Source organism: Pseudorasbora parva, chromosome 20 (genome assembly GCF_024679245.1).
Source record: "Pseudorasbora parva isolate DD20220531a chromosome 20, ASM2467924v1, whole genome shotgun sequence".
NCBI lineage: Eukaryota > Metazoa > Chordata > Actinopteri > Cypriniformes > Gobionidae > Pseudorasbora > Pseudorasbora parva.
The window spans coordinates 39,461,077-39,486,250 of NC_090191.1; the positions used below are offsets into that span (position 1 = coordinate 39,461,077).

The 25,174-nt window shown below is 37.8% G+C and overlaps 1 protein-coding gene across 2 annotated transcripts in view; it reads left to right on the forward strand.

The window, feature by feature from the left end:
- The first annotated feature begins 8,332 nt into the window (after positions 1-8,332).
- Positions 8,333-25,174, forward strand: part of cmah (cytidine monophospho-N-acetylneuraminic acid hydroxylase) — a 34,902-nt gene continuing 18,060 nt past the window's right edge. For both annotated transcript variants that reach the window (XR_010899557.1, XM_067427520.1), the window contains exons 1-4: positions 8,333-8,408; positions 15,859-16,085; positions 17,795-17,886; positions 20,170-20,282. Coding sequence is in view for 1 of the 2 variants with exons in the window: in XM_067427520.1 (XP_067283621.1) it covers positions 15,880-16,085; positions 17,795-17,886; positions 20,170-20,282 (411 nt within the window). In the remaining variant the exon portion in view is untranslated. The remainder of the gene's footprint in view (positions 8,409-15,858; positions 16,086-17,794; positions 17,887-20,169; positions 20,283-25,174) is intronic.

The following is a 25,174-nucleotide window of genomic DNA, read 5'->3' on the forward strand; positions in this document are numbered from 1 at the left end:
CAAAAAACTGCCGCCATTATGCGCCGGCCCCCCTTTTATACTTCCGGGTACGCCGTCACAATGACGTCATCACGCACGACCAATCGGATTGGACTAGTGTTTATTCAGGCTTCAGATTCGCTGATGCTTAGGGAGCATCCCCAAAGCGTTTCGACGCAGTGCTCGTTCCCTCTCAGGGAACAAGGGTTATATACATAACCCGAGCCGATTTCATGTGTTGCGTGATATCTCTGCGCCCAAGTAGCAGTGCTTCGCCTGTGCTTCCCCATAATATAGTCCCAAGTTAATATCAGCCTAGGAAATCGCCAGTCTTAATCTGCATCGCTATCTGTACTCATTGTGAAGACGCAGGCCACAAGAAGTAATTAGGTGGAGTTTTATTGGTTCACTTTTACTCGGGACCTAGGACGATTTGAGGGAGTAAATCATGGGCTAATTTTCATTTATGGGTGAATTATCCCTTTGAGCAATATATATGGTAAAAAAAAAAAAATCTTCAGCAATAGATAAAGGCTTAAAGCAGTTTGGAACTGTTTTTCTTCACGGAAGCTTTGTGTACGAGCTTATAAAATATACAATTTAAGACAATATTTTGTGTCTAATTTACTTGAGACAAGTAACTGTTAGCCGTGTAATTTAAGGGGTTTCTGGTTTTTATAGCAGAATAGACTTTTTCAGAGTTATGCAAGATCCTGATCACTCTGTCTGGGTTTATTCTTCGATAACAACCGGCCGGGTGTACATTAGAGGATGAAACGGGAGTGGATTTTCAAACCACGTCCTACTCCCACAAAAAAAATCCCATGAAAAAACTGAGGGGAAATCCTGTCCTGTCCCAATCCCAGAGAAATGACTCCCATTCCCTCCCACTCCCGTGTTGTATTTTTTGCCTGAATGTGTCAAGACTGTAACAGGTCTTCACAACAAAACCTGGCAAATTGCTACTCAAAACTAGCCCAATCCCATCTCGGGGGGAGGTACCCTGGTAAAAATCATGTTGCGGGGGGTAAATCTGCATTTTTTTGCATTTACTCTGCAAAAATGTGCCATCATGGGGCTAAATATTACATTATTAGGGTCACTTCAATGTGCGGACATGAAAAACAGGTCGCCTTTCTTCTCTAATATTATCGGTAGTAGGCAGGCAGGCAACGCATTACAGGTGTGGTGGAGCACGTCATTCACTTAGAACTGAGTCCAAAATTAAAATATATATGGTAATTTATTTATATAAACGGTATATTTGTGAAAACTATTCAAATTCAAATCAAATTCATGCAGTTTTGCTGGTAATGTGAACATATATTTTAGGATGTACAGGATATATCTAGGATATGGAAACTGATAGGCCTAGTTATTATTAATTGCAGCATAAATTATCTGACTCAGCGTGTCACTGACAAATTATTTTAAATAGAAAACTCCTTAAAATACAGTAGTCGTTGTCATTATTTTGTGAAGATGCCGTGGCTGTACATTAATGATGATCAGTACAGTATCATTGGACTCATTTAAACTGGACAATGGGTCGTTTGACCACCGAATACTGCAGTATCTGTAATATTGAAGTAAGTGTGCATCACTGAGTATTGTTCTTGTTAAAAAATATTGTATCATAACGTGAGATCTGCAGTTTAGTTTAAATAGGAATTCATGGAATCAGCCAGTATTTAATCCTTGCTGACATTACAACAGGAAAAGTGATACGTAGCACATCCACGTCTAACTAAATTCATATTATTTTTGTTTAACTTCTGAGTAATGAATTTGTGATTTTTGTGCAAATCACCATTAATGAAACTGGAACATTAATGTAAATGTCCATATCAAAATGCTCTTTCTTCATTACTTTTCTCACTAGTAAAGAGTGTGAACGCATGGGTCAGAGCTTGCAAGCAGGTACACACATTCTCCCATCAAGTCTGTTTTTAATAGATTGCATTTGAAAGAGGTTTCTGTCTTGGTCTGAGTATTTAAGGAGAAGTTGCCTGAAGTTATGGGCGCGATTCTGTACAGGTCTTTCAGACACTCAGCATTATGTCATTTTCAGATGTCAGAAATGCATCTTTTATTCTTTACTTAAGAGCATTTGATGTTATGTATTGATTATCTTTGAACTGATTACGTAATCTAAGTCTGCTTAGACTGTAGAGGCTAATAGGCCCAATGGGTTTTCCATTTAGAGCAAGCGTTGATAGACCAATCTAAACAGGGTAAGCCTCAACATCTGATTATTGTAATATTATTCTAACTACATATGTGGGAAAACCTGACGAGTTTTAAATAGAGAGATCGTAACTCAGCCAGTACGAGACTCGAAGAAGTGTTAATGGGATCTGGATGAACATAATTTCCCCGAAAGAGGATGATCAAATGTATAGTTAAACTATTGTACAAATGACCAAATAACCAGTCTGCACTCTAATCTAAATTCGAGGTCTTGATAAAATGGAGTCGGATAAAAGATTTAAAAAAAATAATAATATTTATAATGCACAGAAACCTTCACCTGCTTTATTGGAAACCGTCATTGGGGCGTTGGGGTGTTTGGGCGGTCCTTATAAGACGTGTTCTCTGGAGTGACCAATCACGCTTCTCTGTCTGTCAATCCCACGGATGAGTCTGGGTTTGCTTGTTTTCTACATTAAGTCATGCTAGAAAAAAATATTGATAACGATTGCTGGGAATATGTGAAGAAAATGGAAGAGGGTTTCAGTGGAGTATAAAACAGTAAACGCTCTAATTGTTGAATTGCATGAATTACCAATGAATATACAGTGATATTTTCATTGGCAAATTCGGAATCCATTAAAAGCTATGCTAGAAACCACATTGCTAAAGTGGAGATTAATGGAAGAGGGTTTGGCTGGAGTATAAGCAAATTAGCACAACATCAAAAAAAAATCAGATAGTAGAAATAGGATGCAGTGATTCATCTTTATGGGGAGAAGTGTCAGTACGGATAATTCCTGAAGTAAAGAAACTATGGAGATATTGTATAAAAGAAAGGAGTGGGAGGAAACGGGAAAACTCAAACATAATATAAATAGGCATATACACTGATTAGGCATAACATTCCTAATACTGTGTTGGTTCACCTATTTGCTGCCAAATCAGCCCGGACCTGTCGACACCTCAAACTCGCCGTGCTCCTCAAACCCTTCATGAACCCTTTTTGCTTTATGGCGGGGCGCATTCTCCTGCTTAAAGAGGCCACGATCAGTATTTATATAACACTATGTAAATCAGCCGTCCCTGCGCCATCACTTCCTGCAAGTGAGATCAAATGTACAAGATACGGCAATCTCTTGCACATATCTCTACACCATATCGTGTAATTTGACCTTACTTGCAGGCAGTGATGGTGTGGGGGCAACTTATGTTGTAGTGTTGTCCTTGAGGTAAAAAATTATATAAATACTGATCGGTTTCTTACGCAAACCGTTCATCACGAGCTGTTGTGTTTAATATGGATTCGTATGTCTGTTTTTTTTACTCTCATACAAATACACCCCATTGACATGAATTATGTTTGGAGTTAAAAAAATATATATATTTCGGTTCTACAGAAGAAACAAACACATCTTGGATGCCCTGGGGGTCAGCAGATAAACATCACATTTTTATTTTTGGGTGAACTATCCGTTTAAATGACAAATCTCTGGGAGAAATACAGTACACATTTTAAATGAAATACATTAAACATTCAAAATACTGTATGTTTATCAAAATGTAATAAAAAGCTCTCAGCTAAAACCGAAGAAATGCAAGACATGCAAGTTTCACATCACTGTTGATTCTGAATCTCCTTCATTAGATGTGACATTCACACTATCAACAAAATTCTTCACAGTTCTTCAGAGCCCCAGGAGGAAGTGAAAAACCAAAAAAAGAAGAACAAAAAAAACACAAAAAAACATCAAGGTTTTTTCTTTTTTCAAACAGAAAGATTAAAAAACACATTGTGCCGTTTACTGTTAGCTTTGTATTTTCCAAATCAGTTTTATATCGTTTTGCACAATATTCTACATGTGGTCTCATAGCTCTGATAATGTTTATGGACTAACATTACATTGTCTTCATTTAATTCAGAATCCTAGTTATATAAGTGTAATAAGTACAATCAAAACATATTAGTGACAAAAGAGAGCAATCCTCCTCCAAATCACCAGTAATCAGCTGGATCATTTGTGTATCAGATGAAAAAAAACAGCTATGATTCACTGAAAAGGTATCACCTAAAAAGGGAGGATCACATTTTTTGTTATAATTTTAACCCATTCTAAAACATTCTGGTTATATGAACACAGAGTTCACTCGGCTTTGAGTTGAGTAGCTCCTAAATCTTTCTGACATGACAGGAAAACCAAAACCAAAAATCATATTATATCAGAATACACTTTGTCTGCTTTGTCTGATATCCAAAACAAACATATTTAGATGTCATTCCAATCAGAAAAATGTGAATCACGGATTCACAACAATGGACACCTTTCTCCAGGTGTATCATAGCAAGTTCAACACAGTAGTTCCAATTTTTGTACCCAGAAATATGCCAATTTGTACAAATAAAAACCAACTAAAACATTTGTATTAATTGCAGCTGTTTTTCTATCACAAGTGGGTGAAATGTCTCGCCAATGAGATCATTAGTACTCAATATTTCATCATAAGGGATGATATTTTTTATTTGCACTCACTCCTCCTCATGTCTGACTTCATAACTGACTTCTGTTGAACACAAAAGAAGCCATTTTGAGAGATATTTTAGTCCATACAATTTAGTCCAAAGTCCTATGTTTGAAAAGACACGAGAAGATGATAAAGGAGTTTTACTTTTGGGTGAGCTACTGTATGCCTTTAAACTCAAGAAGTTTGAACTAGAATTCTGCATTTGTGCAAACAGAAATTGCATGTTTTACCTCTGTGTTCACAGGCATTTCTTCACACAGTATTATTTAGTCTTAAAGGGGAACTATTACACCCCTTTTTAAGATGTAATATAAGCTCAAAATGCCCTATAGTTCATTTATAATACCATGTTATAAATGCCAATTTTGCGTTGAAGCAAATGCCCTTTCTTATGTTGTATCTTTAAATGCAAATGAGCTGGTGTTCCCCACCCCCTATCCAGAAGAAGCCGGAGCCTTTAAAGCTTGGGACGGACACTGCCAAAAACGAACAAAAGCTCTGCTTGGTTTTGATTATCATCTTTATAGCGGTCACTGTCAATGACATTGCAGTTCTTTGTCATCATGAAAGTTATTATGTGCATGTTTTAAAGCAATATCAGTCTAAACTTCTGATATATGTTGCTCTAAGCGCACACATCTGAAGCACACGCACAGAAAGCTGATGTCAGACGGTGCGTCCTGTGAGTATTAAAATTCTCTTTCACTCATAAACTGTCAAAAACACACAAAAGCCCTTTTCGGACGTTAAATGTGTCAGTGTTTTTTAAATTGTGATGGGCTAGTCAGTGATTTTATTGCTGTCCGAATGGCCAGAATGACCTGCTGTTTATGACAAACACCAAGGATGTGTGATCATTTAATTGCCGTCCGAATTCACATCTCTGAGTTTTCAAGAATATATTCACCGTTTATATCCTTTTTGACCACAGCAGAGAACCATACGGTTGCGCTTCACTGTAATTTGGATGCATTTTAAAGATCTAGACTTTTATTACTGAAATGCTGGCAAGTATTACAATAGCAATATATTTCATAACCGCTCAAAAAATAAATAGAAACACGTAAAGCACGTTGAAATGGGCCATTATTACGGCAGCAGTTATATGTTAAAATAATCAAGCAGCATTATGTTTACCTCGTGTAAATAAGAGGCTGTATTCACTTATTTCTGCTAATTTCCATGTGGAATAAAATCATCCTTTATTTTTAGATAAAATACAAGACAGAAAACTGTTACTATAATGTGCATCTATGTACGTATCTTCCTATTTTTAAACAGATATCCTATATTCCTATTATTAAATTAAATATAAATTTATTCTTATTATACCAAGAATATGGCATTTTATTTAAAGCAGACAATCATGTTATTGACCACGTGAGCAGTGTGTTCCCAGGTGCGTAGGATCACTAAACACAATGTGACTAAATCACCATTCAAATGCACAAGGTTTGTCACTGAGGTGGCATGCAAAATTAATTTTTACAGACTTCCACGTGAGAAACAATTACTGTCCGAATAGGGCTAAAGTTCACATAAACACAGTCGATTATCTGTGAACATACATAGCAGGGAAAGAAATCATATGTGTATATCAGTGACAGCAGCGTAATATACATTCCTGACCGGCTCATTTTGAGACACCATTTCAGCGAAAATAACAAACGGAGTGGATGGATTGTGTACAATGTATGGAGTTATATTAAGAACGTCCTGGCTAATCCAAGCTTTATAATAGCAGTGGTTGTAGCTCTGTTTTTGAAGTCTATTTTAAAAAAGCTTGTATTTTCATGTCCCCAAAACGGTTTTCATGTGAAACAAAAGGCAAAAATTGCATAAAAGTTTTACAAAATGTTTAGTTGAAAGCGGTGTCATGGCGACGGCCCCTAAATCTCTTGTGATAGGTGGCACACATACAGCAGCCCCTCGACCAGTCCATTCCTCAAAGACTTTGAACAAAGTCTCTTTTCTCACATAATTGCTCCTGTTATCTCGTTATCGCTGAACACTCACAAGATTGTTCCATAAATCATTTCGCTGATATTGCCTAAACTTTTGAACAGTTGTGTTTAATGTTGTAAACGCTATTTCAGATAAACGCTGTTCTTTTGAACTCTCTATCAAAAGAATACTGTGGTCACCGGGTACATCACACAATACCATATACAAAAAATAATGTGCCCACCACACACCAGCTGATTGATGGAGAGGAGCCAGAGTGATGAAGCCAATACGGAGAGGCCATTAGGCCATGATGGACAGGGGTCAATGGGCAAATTTGGCCAGGATGCCGGGGTTACACCCCTACTCTTTATCGAAGGACATCCTGGGATTTTTAACGACCACAGAGAGTCAGCACCTCGGTTTAACGTCTCATCCGATGGACGGTGCTCTTTGACAGTATAGTGTCCCCATCACTATACTGGGGTGTTAGGACCCACACAGACCACAGGGTGAGCGCCCCCTGCTGGCCTCACTAACACCTCTACCAGCAGCGACCTAGTTTTCCCATTTGGTCTCCCATCCGGGTACTGACCAGGCTCAGCCCTGCATAGCTTCAGTGGGTCTTGGGCTACAGGGTGATATGGCTAATGATAACTACACATCAGCTACATAAATTCATCAGCTATCCCTTCAGAAACGTCCTGTCTCATTCTAGCTGTCATCACTTCTTCTTGAGTCTCTCCATCATTGTCTGACTCTGGTTTGAACATAACAGGCTGAAAAGTTTAATTTCCTGTCTGTGTGATGTTAACCAGAGCTGCTAACTGGAGTTCTTGAAGCTCCGCCTATGAGCAGGCGCTCATTTGCATTTAAAGTCTCAGTGAACCGGAAGTAGCAAGTGAGTTTTCTTCAGTGCTGTGACGTATCTCCAAGTGAATATTGAACAGAGGGCAGACTTTTACCTCAGCGCTCCTCCTCTCCATCTCTCGCTCATAGCACACTAACTGAAGTCATCTCAGAAGGAATGCTGTTTCCAGACCAGGAGTTACTTTGCAAGATTTTGATTAAAGATTATCACAGCAAACTATTGTTTTCTGTTTATTAACTTGCACGGATTAATTGTTCACCCTAAGACATGTAATATGTTTTAACAAAGTAAAATAGAGTCAACTTTGATTTCATGAGGACTTTAAAGAGACACAGAAATAGCCCGTTTTTCTTACCCTTAAAAAGTGACTATTTTAACATGCTATAAAAATGATCTGTAGGGATATTTGTGCTAAAACTTCAATGACCCCTTTAACAAAATAAAATAAAAAAACTATAACAACAATAACAAATATTCACTGTAACAAACAATTAGATCTAACTGCACATAAATCATTTTCTACAAGTTTTTTACAGTGTAGCTACATGTGCAGTATTAATGTTCAGTATTTTGCTTAACTTCCTATACACAAATATCAATTTCAATGCTCATGTCAGTGCAGTGACAAGAAATATCGCACTTGTCCTTTTAGTCATTTCAAAGTAGATTTAAGTATTATTTTTTGTACATTTACTTAAAACAGAAAAGTAAAAACAAAACAAAAAACAGACCTCAATATACTGATAAAAAAATCGAATTAACTGCCCCCCCCCTTGTGTAATGTGATGGATACACCCTGTTCCTGAAATGACTTGATAGAAGACAGCGAACATTCATGTGCAAAGTAACCTGAAAGCCACTGCCCTCTCACATTTACAGAAGACAACAGAACATGACAAAGGTAATGTTACTTCCATATATAACTGTATATAACTGTGTGTGTATATATATATATATATATATATATATATATATATATATATATATATATATATATATATATATATATATATATATAACTGTGAAATGAATAAAATATATTTTCATAAGATACTTCAGGCAAAAGTCGTCAGCTTTGAGATTTTGCTTCTGTAACTTTTCTTCCAGACGCGTGGAAAGAAATCATCTAAAAATACACTTTTAAGTACTTATTTTATCACCCTTTTTAAAATTTGTATCTATAGATTTAAATTTCAATATATCTTTTTAAATGAGAAAACTTCACTTTAGCAGCATAACATGCATTAAATGTTACAGTCTTATTCTATATCCAGAAGGGTTTAGCCATATATAAATATTTACATATTTAACCGTTAATTTCTTAAAATATGGTGATTTTTTTCTGGCTGTTGACAGTATTTTCTGCATTATGGAGTGATAAAAAGAGACATCCAAAAATCCACATATGTAAAATGTTCTGTTCTGGATTTGTATGCCAATTATTTTACTCAAAAGTGGTTGTTTTATGATTTAAATACATTATAATTAATAGGCTACATTATAATAATTACACAATGCTAATGTTTCAGAGCACAGAGGCTTGAAGAGAGAGGTGGGTAGTCAGAGCATCCAAAAACCGTATAGGCTAACTAAAATATTTATAAATATTATAATGTATACTGTGTAACTATTGCATTACATTTAACTAGTTAAGTAAACGTATCAGGTTTGCTCTCAAATGCATGTAAACGGAGCCACCGCCACAAAAGTGACAACTCTTTAGCTACCTTTGCACGCGCTCTTTATCTTCCTGAACATCTGATCTGAACACAGGCGGATGTTCTTCCACCTGCTCTCTAACTTGTAATAAAAATGTATATTGCACACTTGGTGAACAATGGCTTATTTAATATATAAATTAATATATATGTCCAACACTGGAAATGTGGTAGTGTTACCGTGTAGCGTATTAATCTATCTGATTGTTTTAAAAAAATGCGTATGTAGACCGCATGTGCTCAACTAATAACGATCTAATAAAACTTTCCTGTTAGAAACCACTAAGAGGAATTCAGTGCGTGCAGGGAACTGACCACAAACTGACAATTCGCCCACTAGGCTACTATCCCATAAGTTCTTCTGTATTTGTAAAGAAGAAGAAAAAACATAGCCTACTTAGGGTCATACTAAAAGGCTACATTCATAGCTACTACAATAATTGCGTCTTTAACGTCTTAGTTAGCCTACGTCGTGCATCCTGCCAATCATCTTTTCACAGTTAAAATCCTCCTCATTCAATGTAACTAATTTAATTTCCTACCGTTTCGGAGACAGATGTAGAAGCACGTTGATCTGCCAGTCGTGGGTTTTTCATTCAGACCCTCTCCTCATTTTTTGCAAATTGCAATAACAGAGCTGCCAACTCTCACGCATTGGCCGTGAGACACACGCATTTGATTGGTTTCACACGCTCACACGCCACACCCCTTATTTCTCACGCTGAAGTGTCAACCCTGTCGGTCAAATGCCTGAAAGATAAGTTTATCTATAGATCTACCTGATGAGCAACTCTTAATCAGAGCCGGTCGCCTAGGGCCCCGCCTTATCTTGGGAGGCCCCGTCGAGAGCGCATTATTGCAGCGCGAAAGTACATTAATGTAGTGCGCGAGCGCGAATCTCTCTGCTCGCGCGCGGAATATAATGCGCGAGCGGAAATTTCTCTCTTCTCGGGCGCGGAATGTAATGTGCCGAGAGCGAATCTCCCTGCTCGTACGCGAGAACTCTGCGTGCGCTCTCAGATACGCTGCACTTGGAAGATTTTTCTCTGGGCTCACTCAGAGAATATGCCTGCACTTAAAACGTGTCCAGTGCAATCGCGAATCTCTGTGTGTGTTGGAGAGAGATGCACGCAAAAAGAACTATACCAAACTAAGCTACTGATTTTAGTTGGTCTGAATCATGGGCGGCCAACTAAAATGGTCTAAATCAATTCCATTTGTTGCCTTCAGTAAATTAAATAGCTCAGTATTTTTCTGCCTGTATTGGGCATAAGATTAGTAGCCTAATGAATGTGTGCATATTGTGAATTAATTTAATAAACGTAGTCACCTTTCCCAGTAGCCTTCAATAAATTAACGTGTCTGCAAAAATGATTCATAAAACATAAATATCAGTTAACCAGATTTACTTTCTTCACTGACGAAAATTGTCCTTGACATGGTTTTTAAGCTATTGTTATCAAATTTTTTTGGTCTTCAGAACATATTAAAATGCACATATGTAGATCATAGAAATCAAAATTTTCTCGGGGGTGCATGCCCCCGAACCCCCCTAACTACCTCACATTTGGAATCTCAGTGATTATAAAACTGTGCCTTTATTATGATTAAGGGATGTAGGTCCTATACAGAATAAGGCCTTAATATTTGATTTATAAGTAGCAATAAACAGCCAATATCCTAATATAGAATTGGACCCTAAACTAAAGTTTTACCATTTTTGTCATACCCTCACTGGATCCGTCATTACTAAGTTAAGCCACTGTCTCTATAGTGCTTTAAAATTGTGTGTGTCTATAGGATGTATACAAACCGCCATATAGATGCAAAAAACAAACGAACAATAGTACCCCATTTAAATGCAGATGCATATATAGAGAGAGCTATTATTATTATTTATTTGTTTATTTATTTTTTGCAATTTTTGCTTTGTACGGCAACATTTTGGTTGGCACCACCAAATCTCACTCTAAGTTTTTTTGAAAAGTTGGCAGCTCTGCAATAATGATGCATTTAAGTTGAGGACCTAACGTATCAAGTTCACTATGCTGTTGCTGATGAAATATAACGTAGATGTCACGTGGAAAATATATCTTCGTCAGGTTAGATCCTGATGATTAATCACTCAAACCCCTTTATCTAAACTCGCACATCTGCCATGTTTGTATTTTTTGAAAGACTTTTCACTCGTGTTTGTAGTTCTAGTCAAATCCTCGTCCAGCGCAAGGATCTGTCCGTCTTCAGATTGACAAATCGGGTCCTCCCTCGAAATGATTATATATATTTAAAATAGGCTACGCAGAGTTTACTAGTCAAATGCGTACGGAAACACATTAGTGCATAGAAGAACCAATTGAATGTAATTTCTGAAACTTGATTAATTAATAAAAAACAATAATAGCCTATTAAGTGAATAATTAAACATCAATATTTTTATTATTATTTATAACTTAACTATTTGGACATTTAACACTTAATTTAACACATTACATTAAAGTCCTCATGAAATCAAAATTGACCCTATTTACTTGTTAACACACAGTACAGCTGAACAATTAATCTGTGCTATTAAAAAAAGTGAATAAAACAAAAAAATAAAAAGTTAATACAAAAAAAACAAATTTTGTTGCGGTAATCTTCAATCAAAATCTGAAATGTTGTCACTGTGACTTTAAAGAGGATTGAGAATATACTCTTTAATATAATATAGGCTATTGCCAAAAGTATTGGGACACCCCTTCAAATCATTGAATTCAGGTGTTCTAATCACTTCCACCGGCACAGGTGTAAACAATGTGGAAGAAATTGGGAACAACATCAACTCAGCCACAAAGGGATAGGTCACGTAAAATCACAGAGTGGGGTCAGCACATGCTGCGGCGCACAGTGCGCTGAGTCTATACACTGTAAAAAAATAAAATTAAAATAAAAAATTTTAAAAAATCATGGGTCTTGTAATTTTCAAACAAAAAATGAAGGTGATAATTAAAAGTAGCGTGTATATTTTCTCAAGAAAATTGTGATTCAGTGTTAAAATATTGAGAACATTTCCCTAATCAAACCAAAAGATACATTTTCCAATTTTTTTTAAAGATAATGTAAGCATTTTTGAGACCTAAATTGAGGAACTAAAAGCTGATAGAATGGGGGGGGGGGGTGCTATCTATTTATTGTAAGATAATTAGTTCAGTTATGCAGTTTTATAAAGAGACACCATTGTAAGTTCCCAGCATGATTTGCATATGGCTGCAGCATATGATTTGCATATGGCTTTCCATGGAAATGGAGCATTAATATTGAAACTTATTGTTATTTTAAGCGTTTTTGAGTGAAGAGAAACCTCTGTTAATGTTTAATGTTCAGTTATGTTTGACATTTGAGTTTCTGTTATGTTGAAGTTTTGACCATTAACACTGTACAAAACAGAGCTTATGGTTAGGTTATGGAAAAACTGCATGTTGCTTTGTTGAATGAGCAATAACTTTGCTAATGCTAGTGCGGTAACATCTCGGTTACATAAGTAAACCTTGTTCCCTCAAGGAGGGAACGGAGACACCACATCGGAGATCGATGAATGTGAATCTCAAGTGTAACTAAACGAGCCAATGGACATTTGCGTACAATGATTGCACCAGCTGCTAATACCACACTGCGCGGTTAGAAATTAACCACAGGTGCTCAGTTTTTCGCTGAGGGGCTGAGTAGGTGAACTGGCACCCCAGCAGGGAACAGAGGACATGGCGACGGGACATGGCGTCTCCGTTTTCTCCTTCAGGGAACGCAGGTTACATATGTAACCAAGACTTTCCCATTCAGTTGGTCACTTCCAATGCTACGTCAGTGACCGATTAATAGGAATCCCTAAAAAAGCGGCATGGCCTCTGCCCACTTCCAGTGCCCAGAGAAGTCCATCACTGCTGCTCCACATGACCCACTCAGTGAATTATTGGATAACACTGGGAACGCGTGCCTTCTAGTAGGAGGGAACACTGTGGAACCCACATCAAACCATGAATGAGTTATTTGGGGTTTAACTGCTGAACCATAGCCCAAAAGCAAGAGGGGGCTCCAACCCCACTGAAGGAACAGGTCCAAGATTGGCCATAATCCACTGGTTTGGTGGTGTTACATGTGGTGTTTGATGGCCTGAGTGAGCCAGCGAGATGGACAGGGCTCTGTTCAGGCTCGCAGAGACTGTACAAGCGGGACAAAAGGGACCACCATCTCCTGAGGAGCAGTCCCCCCCATCTCCGGGTCGCCCATCTTGGGCCTGCTTGAAAACCTATAGCAACGCCATTGACTCTCACCCAGGGACTATTTACCAAATGAATTTCCCCCAAAGGATACAGGTTCACCCACTGAGAATAGACAGGAGACAAAGATATGCAAATATCAAACAAGTCAACCAGCAAGTCACCATCCCTTGCACCTGCACACACACACACACACACACACACACACACACACACACACACACACACACACACACACACACACACACACACACACACACACACACACACACACACACACACACACACACACACACACACACACACACACACACACACACACACAACACACACACACACACACATAATAAAAACAGCACTTGTGATAGAAACACCAACACCAAAGATCAAACCCCCGCCCTGTGCTCTCAGCTTCAACAACAGAACACAATTAGGTCATAAACTGCACTCAAAGATGTACACAAGAGTTCCTCATCTGTAATACACAAATTAAAGACTTGCGTGGCCAACAAGTCTAAATATTCCCTACTAACTGATGACAGTCAGGAGCAGTCAATCAGTGAGAAAATGAGACCAACCAAATGAAGGCAGGAATGGCTCGTCACTGAACCGGTCACTAGTTTAGATGCCAAGACTTTAAGGCATTCATGTCAGAAAAAAGGCTCATTTGGGTTTTTTGAGAAGAACATGTGCTTTAAAGCAGTCATGCTTCAAAACCAGTCATGTATGACGAATGTCTGCACCATCTACACCGTAAACAATAACACGATCAGTAAGATCATCAAAATAAGTGAAGCAATTTCAACTTTTTTTATAAGTAATGCGAGATTAAACTAAAGTCAGTTTCATATGATTTAAGTTGAAATGACTTCTACAACCAAGTTGATTGTACTTCATTTATGGCAGCAACTGAACCTAAAGGGATAGTTCACCCAAACATTTAAATCATCCCGTAATATACTCACCCTCAAGCCATCCTAGGTGTATATGACAAACAATCAGAAATATATTTAAAAAAAAATGTCTTTGCTTTTCCAAGTGTTATAATGGTGAATGGCAACCCAAAATTTGAAGCCCAAAAAGTGCATCCATCCATTATAAAAGTGCTCCACACAGCTCCGGGGGTCAATAAAGGCCTCTACAATAGATAATGAATTTGTGTTCGAAAAATATCCATATTTAAAACTTTATAAAGTAAAATATCTAGCTTCCGGCAAACCGACAGGCTTCAAAGGGCTGCCATTCACTGCCATTATAAAGCTTGAAAGAGCCAGGACATTTTTTTATATAACTCAGATTGTATTTGTCTGAAAGAAGAATCTCATATACACCTAGGATTGCTTTAGGGTGAGGAAATCATTGGATCATTTTCTCTCTTTTTTTTTTTTTTTTTTGGTTGTTGATCTGTAATTACAGCTTTGTCCCTGTTATGAGTGAATCACAGGACCAGATACCAAACATTTTGCCAAGAGATCTCTAAAGACATTGAAAAGGGTGACATGGGGGAGCTATATTTGATGCAGGAATGTGCAAACACGTAACAGTTGGCATACAGTGCATGGGTTGTAGTTCTGCTGATGTACCATTGAGTGTTGTGCAACACACTATTTTAAACATAGGACTCATGCTCCTCTACCTTCTAAGGAAATCTCTTCCTATTGAGCCCCTCTACATAACATCCAAACTGAGTGTACTGCCCAGAAGAAAACAACGGAGAAGGAGAAGACGACAACGATGTAGAGGAAGAGGGACAGAGGAGGGATGGAGAAACACATACAGCTAGCGTGAAATAATAACTTTTCAATGTCTTTACTATGCCATGACATACAAAAATAATAAATAAGAGATCTCTTGGCAAAATCTTAAAAAATATTTTTTAAAGACCCCCAGTGATGAATATCAAGTTTTTTAGGATTGTTTATATGTTGTGTAATTAACACCATTTTCTCCATCAAACTGCAGCGATATTTAGAAGACAGACTGAGATAAGGAATGAGAACAATGTTTGTGTAACATTAGCAACACATTATTAGCTGTCTGATAACATTGTCAAGCAAAAGGATTATTATATTAATTACCGTTGTGTGTTCAACATAGTAGAGAGCAATATATAAAATGCATTACCATTCTGATACATCGACATGTATTTGAGTCTGTATAACTCACTCTTCCTCTTCTTCTGAATGAGTTTCTGGTTCAAACATGTATGGCTGAATCATTACAATATTTCCACTTGGCATTGTGTAGCATTTACCACAGTTGAGCGAATGGGCGCAGGGCTAATTTGCATATCCATGCTTACAACTAAATCTGAAACTAAGAACTTATAATACTTATTATATTATAAAATATAATTATAATAAGAATTGTTCATCTCTAGATCTGAGGCCGCTGGTGCACAATGACATCTCAGGTCTCAAAGACGGTCCTGCGACTGCAGGCTGAAGACGTCCAGACACTGAAAGATGGAATTAACTTCAAGAAAAACCCAGAGGATGGCAAATGTTACATCATTTACAAAGCCAAAGACAAACTGCGAGCGTGTAGAAACCAGTGCAAACACCAGGGTGGACTCTTCATTAAAGACATAGAGGACATGGACGGCAGGTGAGTAAATCTAAACTCATTTGAACAGAAATAATAAGAGATAACAATAAGAAGAACACAATAGTAATTTTGACAGTTGAAAGTGAGAAGATATATATATATATATATATATATATATATATATATATATATATATATATATATATATATATATATATATATATATATAATTATCTCTTCATCACAGCACCTGTTAGTGGGTGAGATATATTAGGCAGCAAGTGAGTATTTTGTCCTGAAAGTTGATGTGTTAGAAGCAGGAAAAATGGGCAAGCGTAAGGATTTGAGCGAGTTTGGCCAAATTGTGACGGCTAGACGACTGGGTCAGAGCATCTCCAAAACTGCAGCTCTTGTGGGCTGTTCCCGGTCTGCAGTGGTCAGTATCTATCAAAAGTGCTCCAAGGAACAGTGGAGAACCGGCCACAGGGTCATGGGCGGTCAAGGCTCATTGATGCACGTGTGGAGCGAAGGCTGGCCCGTGTGGTCCGATCAAACAGACGAGCTACTGGAGCTCTAATTGCTCAAGAAATTAATGCTGGTTCTGATAGAAAGGTGTCAGAATACACAGAGCATCTCAGTTTGTTGCGTATGGGGCGGCATAGCCGCAGACCAGTCAGGGTGCCCATGCTGACCCCTGACCCCGCCGAAAGCACCAACAGTGGCACGTGAGCATCAGAACTGGACCACGGAGCAATGGAAGAAGGTGGCCTGGTCTGAGGAATCACGTTTTCTTTTACATCACGTGGATGGTCAGGTGTGTGTGCTTCGCATACCCGGGGAACACATGACCCCAAGATGCACTATGGGAAGCTGACGGAGGCAGTGTGATGCTTTGGGCAATGTTCTGCTGGGAAACCTTGGGTTCTCCATCCATGTGGATGTTACTTTGACACGTACCACCTACCTAAGCATTATTGCAGATGTTCACCCTTTCATGGAAACGGTATTCCCTGGTGGCTGTGGCTCTTTCAGCAGGATAATGCACCATGTCACAAAGCTCAAATCATTTCAAATTGGTTTCTTGAACATGACAATGAGTTGACTGTACTAAAATGGCCGCCACAGTCACCAGATCTCAACACAATAGATCATCTTTGGGATGTGGTGGAACGGGAGCTTCGTGCCCTGGATGTGCATCCCACAAATCTCCATCAACTGCAAGATGCTCTCCTATCAATATGGGCCAACATTTCTAAAGAATGCTTTCAGCAGCTTGTTGAATCAATGCCACGTAGAATTAAAGCAGTTCTGAAGGCGAAAGGGGGTCAAACACAGTATTAGTGTGGTGTTCCTAATAATCCTTTAGGTGGGTGTGTGACTATTACTATTAAATAGTGTGTGTGTGTATATATATATATATATATACACACACACACTATTTAATAGTATTTGTTTAATGTCCTAAGTTATTGGAACTGTGATTTGGAAGGTTAATGTGACGAATGACTGGATTAATGACGCTGAAAACTCAGATTTTTCAATACAGGAATAAATTACATTTTAAAATACAGTTCATTAAATTGTAATATTTAAAAAAAAAAGTAAAATTCAAATCAAATTATTGCAGCCTTGTTGAGCACGAGACAAAAATATAAATGTGTTATTATTATTATAGTTTAGCTGACAAACAGAGCCGGAAGTTTTACAATTTAATTCTGTAGAGCTTTTTATTAGGAATGATAAAATTGTGCTGTGTATTTGTGTAACAGGACAGTGCGCTGCACTAAACACTACTGGAAACTTAACGTGGCCACCATGGAGTACGTCAACCCTCCAGACAGCTTCATGCAAGATGAACTCGGTAAAATAATTTTTCAGCAATGAAAATGACTTCTTGCTCTTTTTTTTTTAAACTCTTTATATGCTCTATATTATGTTTATATGCTCAAGCAGTGGTTTTCAAACCTGTCCTGGAGGAACCACAGCCCTGCATATTTTGTATGTCTCCTTTATCAGGCACACCCAAATTAGTTCATGCAGACTCTAATGAGCTGATGAGTTAAATCAGGTGTGATGAATGAGGGAGACACGATGTGCAGGACTGGGGCGCCTCCAGGACAGGTTTAAAAACCACTGAACATTTTTCTAAAGTATGAAGTTATAAAAAATGTATCTCTGAAAGTTCTCTGAACATTAAAGTAATAACATAAGATAGGTTTCCTTTCGAATGAGAAGCAAATCTTTGCAAAGTTCGCAAAAAAGAAAAAACGAACAAATGCGAAATAGGTGCTAAAATAAAACTCCCTCAACTTAAAGGGTTAGTTCACCCAAAAATTAAATTGATGTCATTAATGGCTCACCATAATATCATTCCACAGCCGTAAGACCTCCGTTCATCTTCACACACAGTTTAAGATATTTTATATTTAGTCAGAGAGTGTATGCAAGTGTATGCACACTATACTGTCCAGAAAGGGAATAAAAACACCATCAAAGTAGTCCATATGAGACATCAGTTAGTTCATTAGCATCAAAAAGCTACGAAAATACATTTGGGTCCAAAAATAGCAAAAACTACAACTTTATTCAGCATTGTCTTCTCTTCAGGTTTTATTTTCAAACCTCAAATAAACATTCAAACAGTTGTGAATCAGCGGATTGATTCATGATTCGGATCGCGTGTCAAACTGCTGAAATCACGTGACATTGGCGATCCGAATCATGAATCAATCCGCTGATTCACAACCGTTTGAATCTTTATTTGAGGTTTGAAAACAGACCCGGAAGAGAAGACAGTGCTGAATAAAGTCGTAGTTTTTGTTATTTTTGGACCCAAATGTATTTTCGATGCTTCAAGATTCTAATTAACCCACTGATGTCTCATATGGACTATTTTGATGGTGTTTTTATTCCCTTTCTGGACATGGACAGTATAGTGTGCATACACTTGCATACGCTCTCTGACTAAATATAAAATATCTTAAACTGTGTGTGAAGATGAACGGAGGTCTTACGGGTGTGGAACGACATTAGGGTGAGGAGTTAATGACATCAATTTTCATTTCAATCAAGAAAACCAAGTTGGCTTAATGGACCAAAAGTTATATAAAAAAGACTAAATAAATACGTTATACATTATTAATAAAACACAAGAAGGTTAAGGTTTAGTCATTAAAGTTCCAGTGAACCGGAAGTAGCAAGTGAGTTTTCTTCAGTGCTGTGACGTATCTCCAAGTGAATATTGAACAGAGGGCAGACTTTTACCTCAGCGCTCCTCCTCTCCATCTCTCGCTCATAGCACACTAATGGCTGGAAGGGAGAGGTTAAGCATTTTAAAACCTAATCCGTCAAACTGAAGTCATCTCAGAAGTAATGCCGTTTCCAGACCGGAAGTTACTTTGCAAGATTTTGATTAAAGATTATCACAGCAAACTATTGTTTTCTGTTTATTAACTTGCACGTATTAATTGTTCCCCCTAAGACATGTAATATGTGCTAAAAAAGATTTCATGAGGACTTTAACACAGGGCGAGAACAGAAGAATAATCACATGGGTAAGAATTTATTCGGCAAATGCATTTCCAGCTCGCATTATTCACATTAACTCTTTTTCACACGAGTCAAAAACCACCTCAAATGAGTGTTAAAACGCTTTTGCGAATGACTGTTTTTTGTAGCTGTGAAATTTAGCTTTCCATCACTTGTTTCTGGTGTGATACTTCAAAATGTGTATACAAAAAGGGTGATGGAAACTAACATTTTCTATTTAACTATAATTTGCTGTTGACAAATTATAAACATTAAAAAAACGGTCCATAAACCATGTGTAAATAACATTTTTGTGCTAGCGTTTTGAGAATATTATGAAAAACCAGATGACTGATCACTTTATTATGGTTACTGGAAGAAATGTTTGTTCATTACTTTGAGAGAACCTAACAATGTTAGCCAAAGTTCTGAGAAAGTTTCCTGTTATTGTCTTATTGTGTGTGTGTGTGTGTGTGTGTGTGTGTGTGTGTGTGTGTGTGTGTGTGTGTGTGTGTGTGTGTGTGTGTGTGTGTGTGTGTGTGTGTGGTGTGTGTGTGTGTGTGTGTGTGTGTGTGTGTGTGTGTGTGTGTGTGTGTGTGTGTGTGTGTGTGTGTAGAGGCAGTGCTGTCAGACACTGATGGTAGTTTAGAGCTGGTTGAGTTGAATCCTCCAGACCCCTGGACCACAGAGCCCAGAGAAGCACAAGAGCTTCACTCCGGAGAGATCACGGTAAATCACACTCACTAATGATCAGAGCACTCACGCCTTCATTAGCCATCAGAGCTTCTGCCACAACACCCAGATGAGATCTTTATATCTCAATCACTGCTCCTACGCACAAGAGCACATTAAGCTTCCGCTCAAGACTCTTCAGGGAAAAGAAGATATCCAACAGAGATCTGAACAGCCTGCTCAAAATGATCAACATCAGTCTGTGGTGAAATAAAATGATCTGTGCGGTGCCGTGTTCATAAATAAGCACAAAATGTTTTCAAAACAGACTGTACATCATCACGACTCCAAAATTACAAATTATAATAGTGCACAATAAAAAAATGAATTCCACTAAGGACAGGAAGGAAATCCTACAGAGAAATCTCAGGAAATAGTACAATAGCAGACCATAAAAACACAGGAAGCTGAGGGCTTAAGGGGTCATTTATTAGGGTGAAAAAATCCTTGGTTTAAAGTGCCAACTTGTGATTAAGAAAGCATTGATCAATTTTATTTTTAACGCGGATCCAGTCAGATCGTGTTTGCTTCATTTTACTGAGGATTAGTTTTTTAAAACTAACTCAGGCTTTTCAGAAACTGAAAATAAAAGTTGACACAGTCCTGACTATATTGGATCTCACAGTAATGTCACAACTAGGGAGAATATGATATGAAAATTTGACGATACCGATATCTCATATATCTTATGTTCTTATAATTTTACGTAGCCTAAATTATTTAATCGTATTGTCCTTTTTTGAAGTGTTTCTAATCATATTTCAAACAATTCAAAACCATCATGGCGAACAGTGTGTATCTGAAGCGTCTCAGCTGGAGGAAATTATCCATTATTTATCAGCTTTAATATATTTTTCAAGCCGATAATGATCCCATTAAAAATGAACATATATTGGCTGATGGAAAGACCACAGCTATTCAGTTTGACTACGGGCCTACACTATAAATACTCAGTACAACAGCAATAGAGCAACAGTGACATGGTCTTAACCACATAAGTGTGAGTAACAGTTTTGTCTTCAATTTTCCCACATTGGTGGCAAAAAAACTTACTCACATTTATGTGGTTGTGACTAGGGATGCACGATATATCTGCACTGTAAAAAAAATTTTAAATTCTTAGTACTAATTTCCCCAAGCTTTTTCTTGTTGACTCAACTTTTGTAAATAACAGTTAGAACTGAAGATAAGTTGTCTGTGACACACACAAAAAAACATAGTTGAGTCAACTTGAGATTATTGTTTTCTGGAGAGATGCAACTATTCTGTAACATATCTTTTGTAGTTGATCCAATTTAAAAAATGGTCTATTGGAAACAGAAGTTCTTAAGAATTAACAGGTTCAGATGTTGATGTTTTATTGAAACTGGTTTGGTTATCAACATTATAGTGATGAGCGTTTCCTTCAGCTGTGCGGTTTGACTCTTGTCTTTTTGTGTGAGTTGTGCTCTTTGTAACAGTGTTTAGCAAAATACATAATGTGTTCCTAAGAAAAAAAGAAACCAAGATGATCAAGTTTTCAGCCTCATAATTAAACTGGAATAAATCACTAATCTTATTTCTGACGTAAAGTGATTTTTTTTTAAAATTATTTATTAATATTTTACCAGCAAAACTTTCTTGCAGCAGAGCAGACGTTCTGCACATGGGCGCCTCTAGACCCTTTTTTAGGGGGGCTTTAGCCCCTAAACTTATACCTCAGCCCCCCTAAAAAATGTGATTAACCTTTAAACATATGAAACTGGCTGCAGGCTTAGGCTTCGTCCCGTCTTTTAGTCTGTCTGTGTGTTGAGTTCTTCAATTCGCTGCCGCAGCTGCGCCGAGCAGAGCGCACGTCAGAAGCAGAGGTGTGTGTGTGTGTGTGTGTGTGTGTGTGTGTGTGTGTGTGTGTGTGTATGTATGTGTGTACATCTGAGCCTCATTGGTCTGTCACCGCTCCTCAATGTCAAAATATTTGAGGAAACCAATCAAATCAGAGTAGGTGGGCTTTATGTTCTCACAGAAACTGGGAAAATTTAGCAGAGCAACTCGACAACGTAAAGTGAGAGAAATGTAAGCAGTTGAAATTAACATTTATGTTTGAAAGCTGCGGCTTTAAGTTAGAAATGTCAAACAATAGACAAAATATTAAGGAAAATGAATCATCATTTGTCTGATTTTGTCATTTTGAGTTGAAAATATTCTGTGATTCATAATGTAGCCTAGGCCTAATTAACGAAAAAGAAATATAAACAAAGCCATTTTCATCAGATTATTCATCAGTGTATATATTGTAAATTAATATAATTTCATTTGTAACCTTCAGTAAATTAAAAAAATCTCATCATATTAGTAGCCTAATGAATGTGTTTATATAGTGAATTAATTTAATAAACTTAAACTTTAATAAACAGTAAATTAACATGTCTAAGAAAATTATTCATAAAACATAAATATCAGTATGTTAATATGTAAACCATATTTTTACTTTCTTCACTGACGAAAATGGAAAAACTAGTCTATATCAGTCAAAGCTCAGCGTTATGAGGGGAAGAGATAGGGCAAGATAAAAACAGAGAAAAAGAGAGATAAGAAGGACACATAATCCACTGCCCAGTGACATGGTTTTCAAGCTATTGTTATCTAATTTTTTAGCCTTCAGAACATCTTTAAATGCACATATGTAGATCATAGAATTCAAATTCTCTTGGGGGACCATACCCTGAACCCCCCTAACGTTTGGGATCTTGGTGATTATAAACCCGTCAACATTATTGGGTATGATTAATGCATGTATGCTACAATATGGCCATGCAATAAGGTATTAATATTAGCTTTATACGTAATAACAGCCAATATCCTATAGGTATGCATGTTAGTAAACTACTAGTTAATAGCACAGTTTGGACCCCAAACTAAAGTGTGCATTTTTTCCCCCATAGGCTACCCTCAATGAGGGCTAAGCCCCCTAAAATGAAAATCCTAAAAACGCCCCTGGTTCTGCATTCTCATTTTAAAACACATTATGAAAAAAAAAAGTATTTTGACACACACAGACAACAAGAATCAGCTTATGAATCTCAACAATGGTGACATGCGTTCTGGGAGCCAACACAGTAATAAAATAATGGCTACCAGCATGCATGAAACATGTCACCATTGTTGAGATTCACATGCTGATTCTTGATGTCTGTGTGTTTAAAAGAAATTATAAAAGAAAAGAAAATGTCTGCTCTGTCGCATAGTAACTATATATATATTATATTATTCACAAATAATCTCTTTTGATCAGGAAAGAGTAGTGAACTATTCCCGCTTTATAATGCTGTTATCTCGATCAGGGGTTTTCAAACTGTGGTCGTGACCCATATGTGGGTCACACAGTCACTTGACTGCAGTAAAAGTGATAGTTTAACCAAAAATAAAAAATGTTATGTTTATCTGCTTACCCCCGGGGCATCCAAGATATCTTTATTCCTTCAGTAGAACACAAATGCTGGCTGTCATTAATAAACATCACAGAACAAAGGGAACAGAGAAAACGGTAGCTTTAATGAGAATTCATCTATATTTAGGGGGGGGGGGGTGAAATGCTGTTTCCTGCATACTGAGCTTTTTACACTGTTAAAGACTTGGATTCCCATCATAAACATAGACAAAGTTTCAAAAACTAATGTTGGACGTTTGATGGAGTATTTCTGTGTTAAAAATACTCCTTCCGGTTTCTCACAAGTTTCGGTGAGTTTTTTTCGAGTATGGCTCGGCTTGACGTTAATAGAGCGGAAGGTCCTTGTATGGGCCGTACGGGCTCTTCTCCCGGTAGGGTGTGCGCGCGAGACTAGAGCGAGAGAGGAAATGCACGGCCGTAAACACTCGCTCAGGTGCAGATCCAGTCGTCTGTGAACACTTATGTCGTTATAGTCCGCGCCGCGCTCCACTTCATTCCTCCACTTTGACATTAAGCAACTTCAACGCTTCAGCACAGCATTCCGGGAAGGCAGCGCTGCATTTAAACCGATTTGAACGCAGAAATGCTTCAGTCGCATCGCAAAGTGGATCTCCACACTCCAAGAAGTGTGTTTTTGACGGAGCTGTCCCAGCAATAAAGGTTCGGTCCTGGAAGCAGCCGGTGAGTAAAACTGCTTCAAATGTCTGTGCTGTTGGCTATCGTCGCGTGAGTAAACATCAGTAAACGACACGATCGCGTGCTTCGTCATTCAAATGCGCTAACGGTTACTCCATTGTTGTTCTTTGTATAACGTTACACTAGTCTGACGTGCAAAACCGTTTTGCTTGCTACTGCTAAGGTTTGGTCGCATACAATAGTCCATAAACCGAATCATGTCCTCATAAACTGCGAGTAAAGACACACAAATGTTGACAGGTCACTAAATACAGTACATACCACAGAGACGGACGTCCTGCTGCTGCTGTTTCTATTTCAGCCTCCGAATCATATCTATTAGCTGAGATAGCCATGAGTTTCTCCACGCTTGAGGACGTCACCTCTTTGTTCGCGCTTGTCATTCTTTAGCTCCGCCCACACGATACACCTCCAGCCGCTCGGTTTTTTCCGGAAAGACTCGGTACAGCCTATATTTCTTTTATAAATATAATAAATCTAAAGACTTTTCGGAGATGTGAAGGATGCAATACTACTCTATAGGTACTCAAGATTGACATGAGATTGACTGAAACTGAGTGTTTCACCCCCCCCCCCCCCCTTTAATCTATTTATGCTGAGTGGATTGTTTGATAACATAACTCAATTTCTGTATATTTCCTTCCTGTTAACAGGCCACAGGTAAATATGACATTTGTTTTCAGGTCAGTTAAATTAAAAGTTATTTTTAAAAGCCTTATAAATGCTGCAATTTGTATAGTGTTTGGTTACGGTGAATGTCTCTCAT